Below are 10,521 nucleotides of genomic sequence, written 5' to 3' on the forward strand. Positions count from 1 at the left end.
TATAGTGTAAGATTATGTGCTATTTTTCCTATAAATTAATCAATTAGCGTATGTACAGCTGCGGGTTATGCTTTTGTTTGTTTTTTTTTTTACCTGCAGTGAACATATTATTTCCACATCTAATAATTATTTGGTTTGGATTTTACGTTATGGCATCTTTCACGAACGAAGAGTAGGTACGCTGATATCATCCTTTGTTATGGGGATTGTAATGAAGTTGCTACAGCAGCAACTCCTGTGAGTTTATGTTCATAATATAAAGTTTAAGAGTGTTACTACAGCTTATTGTTATTTGGAGGAAGTGTTGAGATATTACGTATCAGATCATGCTCAAAAATAGGATGAAACTAGGACATTCACCACTTAGGAGCATTTTTTTTGCCTAAAATTGGTATTTAAAAATAAGAGCACAAAAACTTGAATATCTCAAAAAGTAATCACTATCGGCTAGGGTCCAAAATGACAAAATCTATTGCAAATAAGCTCTACTTTTATCCCTCCAAGGGAATGTATCGAATTTCAGGTTTCCCCGTATATAAATGACCCTGTTTTTAATTTCGCTAGCAGTTGGAATTAATGTATACCGAGATGTGTAGGTGAAATCCATTTCTGCTGCGAAGCAGTTTTGCGTTCAGGTTTGAAGGGCAGGACAGAGGATATAAAATAGAATAGAGATACAATCAATACAATACAAAAAAAAGATATAGCTCGCAGAGTTAGTAAGCTGAAGTGGCAGTGGGCTGGTCACATATGTCGCAGAACCGATAACCGTTGGGGTAGACGTGTTCTGGAGTGGAGACCGCGAACCGGAAAACGTAGTGTGGGACGCCCTCCTGCTAGATGGAGCGACGACCTGCGCAAGGCAGCTGGCAGTAACTGGATGCGTAAAACCGAAGATCGGGTTCAGTGGCAAGCTTTGGGGGAGGCCTATGTCCAGCAGTGGACTGCCGCAGGCTGATGATGATGATGATGATGATGATGATGATACAATCTCATGTCGAAAGGTGGAGTTTGACGTTTGGAATCATACCGTCTACCCAAGCATAAAGTAGGTACATATAAAAAAATTAATTCCAGTACAAACATAAATCACTGGAAATCTTAATAAGAATGAATTAGGATAAACAAATCGAAAGAGTCAATGCTGGTATAAAAACCAAAAGTAATTCATTGAGACAAAACAAAAATAACTTTATTTTCATTGAATAATGTATCGGAAATTTATATAAATATTGACCAATTTAAGATATATGGTAAGTAAAGTTCCATTATCCAAACAAACAAAAAGGTTCAAAACTTCTCCCAAACGGTTGTTTTGCATTAGTCTTCAAATACAACTTTCCCGTTACGTTTCTGTTTACGTCCTCACCCATAAACCCGTATTGATCGCAAAGATTCTGTAAATAATCCAACCAGCTTGCACATTTGAAAGCTGGAAATGCTTTGGGTGTCTTTATAGATTCTGCAAAATAATCATGTGCTCTACTATGGCTGCATGCTTCTGTAAAATATTTCACTCTATTAGTTGTATTCCATGTTAGTCCTATGCCTATATCCAGCAGTAGACTGCTGCTATAAGCTAATGATGACGATGATGATGATAATATGTACTGTGTAACACATTTTTAAGTTTTTAAAAGCGTATATTGCACAACCAGCCTTGAGATGTAAATGATATACCTATAAACATTGAGAAATATTTGAATTTTAAGACTTATCATAAGGTAGGATAAGATTTTTTTAAATTCCTATACGTGAGATATGAGATTCCCGCAACCTTTAAACAACCGCTGTACATTCCTTGTGTTATTTATTGGTCTCAGAGTAAAATAGCTGTAACATACGATTCAGTTTTATTGCTTTGCGGGGCTTCAGATATTTGAGAAATCAGAATATATGTAAACTGTATTTTTTATAGACAAAAAATGTGAACGAGATAATAAACCGGAACTTAGAAGTCGTTGTGGCCTCAAGGATTAGTTTAGTTTATTAGTATAGTTAGTCGTGTTTAGTTCGGTTTTCGCGGGTCGTAGACATAACTTAACCTATTTTTATGATTTAAGCTCTCGTTTATTATTGTTGACGATTGAAATATTTAACAGTATTTGTGGTCACGGACGAAAGTCGTAATAAACGCGAAATTAAACCGTAAAAATAGTTTCAATGTGTCTAGGACTCTCCCGAAACTTTCAAGGTGTTAAATCACAGAGTACCTATTGGTTGAATTTATAGGTACACAATTTTTAATGGTAGTAGGGTATAACGATGTCCTCAATACAATCCTCCCTATTTAGGCCGTAAATTATCCGTGTTTTCGGACTTGATAGGCATGTCACTAGACAGCAGAGAAATTTATAAATGAAGATTTTTCTTGTTTGATAGTTTTACTTCCATATTATTCTCTTCATGTCTGACGGAGAGGGGCAGACGAAATCCAGTTTATGATGTACCTATATGTACGAGTATTGGTGTATATGCTTATAATTTTCTTGCTAAAATATAATTTTTTCAAAGACAGCATCTTACCTAAGATTTTTTGAATACTGTCACACCCGGGTTGTGGTGGTATACCACTATTAGGATAAAAATCAGCTGTACCGATGGCCGCTTCGATTCCAAGAACACCACCACACGTATGAATGACATCCACAAATTTAGCATCAGATGAGTCTAATTTTTCTGAATCGTCACGACTGGGATATTCAAAAAGGGGTCTTGCTGGATCGAGACCTTTAAGTTTTAACTAGTTATAAATAATTAGCACAACAGTTTTTTGTACTGCTGTAGATGGACATACAAGACCACGCCCCGTTGATATTAAGTGGTTACTGTAACTCAAACATCACAACATAATATATATATCACTACTCAACTTGAGACATGCTGCTATAATTTCAGTTGTACTACTACGCCACCAAATATCTAACTTGTCTGAATAACAATATGTTACTATATTTTAGTTAATATATTTTGAATAAAAAATAAGACTGTACCTATCACATAATTCAAATGAGGATTATAAAATATAAATCTTCTGCTCTAGTCTATACTAGACTTGATCTATAGCAATAGATATTTTTGTTGTCCCTGACCACAAAAACTGTAAAGCATTCGAACCGTTGGAAATAATTAAATGAAAATAATAAGGGCGATATTAACTGTAAAATTATTTTTAACTACAAATAACTATATTTTAATACATGAAATAATTATACCGGTAATCCGATTAATAGTCAGGTTCGACTTATACGCGGCAACTCCCATAACATGAGCCCCAAGACTGTGGCCTATGAGATGTATTTGGTCTCCAGAAACATTATGTTGTTTACTTAATCCGTCTAAAAATATTGCTACTTGTTCACCAATATTTTTTGTTTTATTTGCAACCCAGTTGTAAAAAAAAGAATCGGCCGTAACACTCCAGTCGATGGTTATGATGTCTGCGTCTTTTGTTTCTAGATACGCTTCCTTTATGACCTTAACAGCGGGACTATCGATTGATGATTTCCATCCATGCGTAATAATTTTAATTGAATTTTTAAATAAATTGTCCTCTTTTAAATTTTCTGTTACAACATTTCCGTAAGCATCCATAACAATATAGTGATCCACATTTCTGAAAACAGATGTATAAAACAAAATATGTGTTACGTACAACATATGCGCAGAACCTATTTATTGGACAGTTTTGATAGTAATTAAGAAATTCTTACGTTCCAATGACAATTCTATAGAGATGGAGCAATTCAATGTATAACTATAATGTTGTAGTACTTTTCAACTCAAAGGCAAGAAATCCGACTCCTGAAATCTTTCTATTCCACCTTGAATGACGATAACGTTCGACAGTATGGAAGTCGTCGTGGCCTAAAGGATAAGACGTCCGGTGCATTCGTCGTCCGTCCGAATCCCGCAGGCGGGTACCAGTTTTTGTAATGAAATACGTACTTAACAAATGTTCACGATTGACTTCCACGGTGAAGGAATAGCATCGTGCAATAAAAATGAAACCCGCAAAATTATAATTTGCGTAATTACTGGTGGTAGGACCTCTTGTAAGTCCGCACGGGTAGGTACTACCGCCCCGCCTATTTCTGCCGTGAAGCAGTAATGCGTTTCGGTTTGAAGGGTGGGGCAGCTGTTGTGACTATACTGAGACCTTAGAACTATATTTCAAGGTGTGTGGCGCATTTTACGTTGTAGATGTCTATGGGCTCCAGTAACCACTTAACACCAGGTGGGCTGTGAGCTCGTCCACACATCTAAGAAAAAAAAAATTGTAGTTTTTATTATAAAATATTACCTTTTATATCTTCGAAATTCCAATTCAACAAAATCTGTCTTCAGTTCGGGCTGTGTGGAGGTGGCACTCAAGTTAACATAGTGTGGCACTCCCTGGCCGTCCGGAAAATAGATCCATTCTGTTCCATATCCATCCCCGTATTCGTTCTTATAAGATAAGGAAAAGTGACCTGATAAAATGTAAGTTTACTGGTTTAGCTGTCATGATTTCACGCATAATTAAAGAATTCAGACGAGTTGAAACCACAACCACATCACAGCGCGGGTGGGTACCACCACCTTGCCTATTTCTGCCGTGAAGCAGTAATGCGTTTCGGTTTGAAGGGCGGGGCAGCCGTTGTAACTATACTTGAGACCTTAGAACTTATATCTCAAGGTGGGTGGCGCATTTACGTTGTATGGGTCTGTGGGCTCCAGTAACCACTTAACACCAGGTGGGCTGTGAGCTCGTCCAACCATCTAAGCAACAACAAAAAAAAAATTTGAGACCTTAGAGCTTATATCTGAAGGTGGGTGGCGCATTTACGTTGTGGATGTCTATGTGCTCCAGTAACCACTTAACACCAGGTGGGCTGTGAGCTCGTCCATCCATCTAAGCAATATTAATAAATAAAAAAGCATGTTAATGCAAATGTTATATAAGCGAATAACATTGTGATATCGCTGATAATTCGTTTCGGAAGGCAATTAACAAATTGGTTATAATTTTAAAAATAAATATTATAAATACATATAATATAAATAAAAAATAAAAAAATTCAAATTATTACCGACAAGTAAATATTTTTTAATTTAGTCGTCCATCTACTCATATACTTAGTCTGGCCATAAAAACTATTACAATTAAAAATAAACAAAATATTACATTTGGATTTGGAATCTGTCATTTTTATATGATTGCTCATTGAGTTTTCTCATTTTGGCGCCAATACATTGTACAATATTTTGCGATATTAAAATGAAGTGGGGTGATAAAGAGAACCGAATCGCTGTGATTGCATTACAAAAAGTAGGTATGGAGCCAAATGCAATTTTTAAAACTCTCCATACGCTTGATATTAGTAAAATGTTTGTGTACCAGGTTATTAATAGGTGCAATGAGACCTCCTCTGCTTGTGTCAGAAAAAGATCTGGCCGTCCACGTAGTGTTCGTACGAAAAAGGTGATCAAAGCAGTAAGGGAAAGAATTCGAAGAAATCCTGTCCGAAAGCAAAAGATTTTATCTCGGGAGATGAAGATAGCACCTAGAACCATGTCGCGTATCTTAAAAGATGACTTAGGACTTGCAGCCTATAAGAGACGTACTGGTCATTTCTTAACTGATAATTTAAAAAAGAATAGGGTGGTAAAATCGAAACAACTACTGAAGCGGTACGCAAAGGGAGGTCATAGAAATTTTTTGTTTACGGATGAGAAATTTTTTACAATTGAGCAACATTTTAACAAACAAAATGACCGTATTTATGCTCAAAGCTCTAAGGAAGCTTCCCAATTAGTCGACAGAGTGCAACGTGGGCACTATCCAACTTCAGTGATGATTTGGTGGGGTATTAGCTATGAAGGAGTGACTGAGCCATACATATCAAGATACCATTCTTGAGAAGGTAGTGAAGCCCCTTAACAACACCATGTTCAATAATCAAGAATGGTCCTTCCAGCAAGACTCGGCGCCAGGTCATAAAGCTCGGTCTACGCAGTCTTGGTTGGAAACGAACGTTTCTGACTTCATCAGAGCTGAAGACTGGCCGTCGTCTAGTCCCGATTTTAATCCGCTGGATTATGATTTATGGTCAGTTTTCGAGAGTACGGCTTGCTCTAAATGTCGTGATAATTTGGAGTTCCTAAAATAATCCGTACGATTGGCAGTGAAAATTTTTCCCATGGAAAAAGTGCGTGCTTCTATTGATAACTGGCCTCAACGTTTAAAGGACTGTATTGCAGCCAATGGAGACCACTTCGAATAAGCTTTTTATACCTTAAATTGTTTTATATTTATGTATTAAACTAACACACTGTAAAAGTAATAAATGTTATTTGCCATAGAATTTTTTTTTGTTTTCCTTTGTAACAGTATTTATGGCCAGACTAAGTATATTTCTGATTTATTTACTTAAATATTTTCTTTAATTCGAAGTTTATCTCACCTGTGGTTAAGTTATTGGACACAATTTCCACAATTATGCATACGAAATAAATAAATAAAACATACGTCAAATACATCTCTGAATTGTTTAAAATTATAAAATGTTTTCTAATAAAAATAGTATTGACACAAACATTTGACTTCACATAATTAACTGTAGTACTTCAAGAAGAAAGTGTGAACGTTATATAGAGAATTCTTCCATTTTTTCAAGGCTGAACAGTGTTCAACAAAAGCTATTAATTCGATCTAGGTGTTAATTTAAAGGAGTATTTACGATCATTATGTATTTACAATTTTTTAAGAGGAGGTAACGCTTGTACTTAGAACAGAGCTCTGGGTATTTGGACAATTCAAATTCTATAAAGGCATATCACACCGCTTTTTTTGGAACTTATTTTTCTTGCAACAAATTGAATTAAATGAAATGCGAAAAAATGGATAGGGCTAGGTCTGGCGAGTACCGAGTTAGATGTAGAGTTTCTAGTTTTTTTTTTATTACTTAGATGGGTGGACGACCTCACAGCCCACCTGGTGTTAAGTGATTCATGGAGCTCATAGACATTTACATCGTAAATGCGCCATCCACCTTGAGATGTAAGTTTAAAGGTCTCAGTATAGTTACAACGGCTGCCCTACCCTTCAAACCGAAACTTCACAGCACTGATTTCTGCTTCACGGCAGAAATAGGCGGGGTGGCGGTACCTACCCGTGCGGACTCACAAGAGGTCCTACCACCAGTAATTACGCAAATTATAATTTGGCGGGTTTGATTTTTATTACACGATATTGTTCCTTCACCGTGAAAGTCGATCGTAAACATTTGTTGAGTACGTATTTCATTCGAAAAATTGGTACCCGCCTGCGGGATTCGAACACCGTAGCATCGCTAGATAAGAATGCACCGGACGTCTTATCTTTTAGGCCACGACGACTTGCAGGTCTTACAATATTAAATTAGTGACTGGCTTTCTTCGCGGTTTTTCCTACCAGCATTACAACTATTAAAATAAAAAAGCACAGACAGTACTTTCTTTGCTCATATCATCTTAAAACGCATCATTCATATGTGTATTTTAGCTGTCTCTGCTGCATATCATTAGATTCACGTTGGACCTCAGTTTCTAAAATTACTCCAAGACTTGGGGTGCACCCCCGCTAGCTACTGCAACTATATCTTACGGCCATATCCATGGTATTATCTTTATTCTTAATGCCTACTTTGGCAAGAGTTCAGTAAAGTTCCAGTTCCTTTGGCCAGCCGATGACAGCGTGAACAATGTTTTTTTTTACACTTAAGATGGACAGATACATGTATGTGGGTAGCACCGGATCAGCCATGGCCCGTTAGCCATCGTTTTGACTTCCACACTCCTTTCAAAATAGATGTAAACACAATATAAAATATGTCTGCGGTTAAACTAACAACTCATTTGTTTCTATGTACGTAACTCAAGTTTTAATAGTGGCTTGTCGGTCAAAGACTTTTGGAACATACGGGCTTTACTTTGCATGATGTGGCCGTTTTTATTAAACATACAGAAACTATTTGTTATGCACTCATGGACCTACACAAAAAAGTATGTATAAAATAAAACAACATGGCTTTTTGATAAAATTAAGTCTAATAGTATTACCATATGCCTATTGTTAAAAAAAGTAAATTTAAAATGTTAAAAAATTGAAAAAACAAACGAGTAAATGACAAAAATTAAAAAAAAGAAAAACTTATAAGATTTTTTTTTTGTGTTCAATACTTTTTTTTACAAAAGCTGGGGATATTAGGAGCTATCCATAAATTATGTCACACGAATTTTAGTACCTTTTAACTCCTCCGCCCCCCTTATCACAGGCTGTCACATTTTTAGGACTCCTCTCCCTAATGTGACGTCACACATTTTTCAATTTTATGCATATATTTAAAAAAAAAAATAGATATATTCTATTTTATTAAGCAATCTTTATTTAAATCACCTCTATCTAAGATCTCCCGCCGACGACTTAAACCTATTTATTATAAGCCCTTATCACTCGTGAATTTTAGTGTCTCACTTGCATTACAACGCCGCTTGTCTACACGTTCGGTGAAGCTAGGATAACCTCTAGAGGTTACTATAATTCTATAATAATATACTATAAAATACGAGGCTATTATAGCATAGGTAGAGTGTAATAAACAAAAAAAACCCGGTCCTTGAAGTTGAATGTTGTTGCTTCAGAGAAAATTTCATAGCGATAATTAATTTGGATTAATGCATAATATATATTATAATATACATATAGAACGAGTTCGTAAGTTTTTAAATTTTTTTGTTCACATTTATAAGTCGCATTTTATTAATTTAATTCTTAACGTGTGACGTCACAAAGCTTTTGACCCCCTCGCTCCTTGTCATACAATGTTACATTCCTGTGATAAACACGTGTGATGTAATTTATGAATAACCGCTTAAATCGATGACAATGATCGGTATTGTAGTATTGCTCCCTCTAGGTCTCAGGTCTCCCGGATAAGCAGATGTCCTTACTTTCGTAAAAGTAGAATTCTGTCGGCGTTTGGTGAGTACGGTACTAGACCACCAAACAGTGGCCATGACTTTTTTAAAGATAAGTTTCCGATTAGGGCATTGCCTAGGGTCTAATCAACATGATGACCGCATACGATTATCAAAATGAATCCAATTTTCATCGCAAGTAACAATGCGGCTTAAAATATTTTCGTTTCTGTGTCTGTTGTGCAATGCAAGGCATGCCTTGAGGCATTACCCCCTGGCCAGGGGGTTAGTCTCGCTGGCGCTCGTACAAGTCGTGCGGTACCTACTACTGCTACTTACCAATTTTTTTTACTTTGGCATTTTGCCAAAAATGAATCGATATTGTTTTGATGCTAACGTTGAAAGCTACGGTTAACTCAGCGGTAGATTGAGTATTGTTAGTTTCCACTGTAGCATTTAATTCGTCGTTGTTGTCTTTGGATTTCGGGCGACTGAGACGGGTACATTTTTTTAATCAAAATTTTCATGTCAAAAGCGTTCAAACCAATAACGAACCACGTGTTCGTTTGTAGTTTGTAGTGTTCTTTCTGTATACGTCATTATTGTTGTGATCCGTTTTACATGCAGCATTGCTACGGCAACGGAACGTGTTTTCCCTAAGCGTAAATTTATCTTTAAAAACAATAATCATCAATAAATAATGGCTAAATTTGAAAAACGAATTCCATACTTTTTAATTAAAATTCAGTTGAATTTAGTATTTACAAAATACATTAATTACCATTTAAATGGCCAGTACCTATATATTGTAAAACACCAACTCCACAGGAAAAGACCTGCTATAAAGAAACTTTGCAGGATTTATTATTATTGTCGGATATTTAGATAATGAAAAATAAATCTCTTTCTTGAGAAAAAATCGGGCTGCGAATGTTGAAATATTCCATAAATCACCTTGACATCTTAAAATTCACTCATTACGACCACTCTGTCAAGAGTGACACAATTGAGAAGAAGAAATTTTACATCGATCTCACTATCCGTTGTACAATATAATTGAGACCTCGACCTCATGTATGGCATAATGGTCACCTCAGTGGCGGCATTCGATATACCTATTTATCTATTATGGTGATCGTGGTATTCAAGACGTGTGTGTAAGCTGCACTCTACGGGTAACCGCTTTACACAAAGTGAGCCGACAGCTTGTTCAGCCATCAATGCATTAAAAATAAACATAAAAAAATATCTTCTTTTACACATAATTTCGAAATATGTAAATAAGCTGAGCTTTTAATGTATATTTTAATACGTGAAGGAAAAACTTTGTATCTCTTTTTACGAAAATTGCGCGGACGGAGGAGTATGAAATTTCCCACACATATAGAGAATGTAGAGAAGGAGTGCAGGATCTTAATATTTTTTAAATTATGTCTAAAAAATACATTAAATCAATAAAAAAAACATTACACACACTACCACGTATTTGACGCACACACGCATGTATACCTACTATTTAATTATTGTCAAAGTTCTGTTCTTAACGTCTGTGGTCAAATTGAGAATAGATTAAATACTGTT

General features: G+C 35.9%; 1 protein-coding gene across 1 annotated transcript; it reads right to left on the reverse strand.

Annotated features, from left to right (window-relative positions):
• Positions 1-1,166: 1,166 nt before the first annotated feature.
• LOC101745329 (phospholipase A1) lies at positions 1,167-6,600 on the reverse strand. The gene is made up of 5 exons (XM_062671523.1): positions 6,447-6,600; positions 4,304-4,472; positions 3,216-3,616; positions 2,527-2,730; positions 1,167-1,501 (listed from the first exon to the last, which is right to left on the reverse strand). Exons 1-5 carry the CDS (start codon positions 6,520-6,522, stop codon positions 1,269-1,271), a joined length of 1,083 nt encoding a protein of 360 aa, XP_062527507.1. The 5' UTR covers positions 6,523-6,600; the 3' UTR covers positions 1,167-1,268.
• Between the last annotated feature and the right edge of the window lie 3,921 nt (positions 6,601-10,521).

The sequence above is a fragment of the Bombyx mori genome, chromosome 12 (genome assembly GCF_030269925.1).
Source record: "Bombyx mori chromosome 12, ASM3026992v2".
Classification (NCBI taxonomy): Eukaryota; Metazoa; Arthropoda; class Insecta; order Lepidoptera; family Bombycidae; genus Bombyx; species Bombyx mori.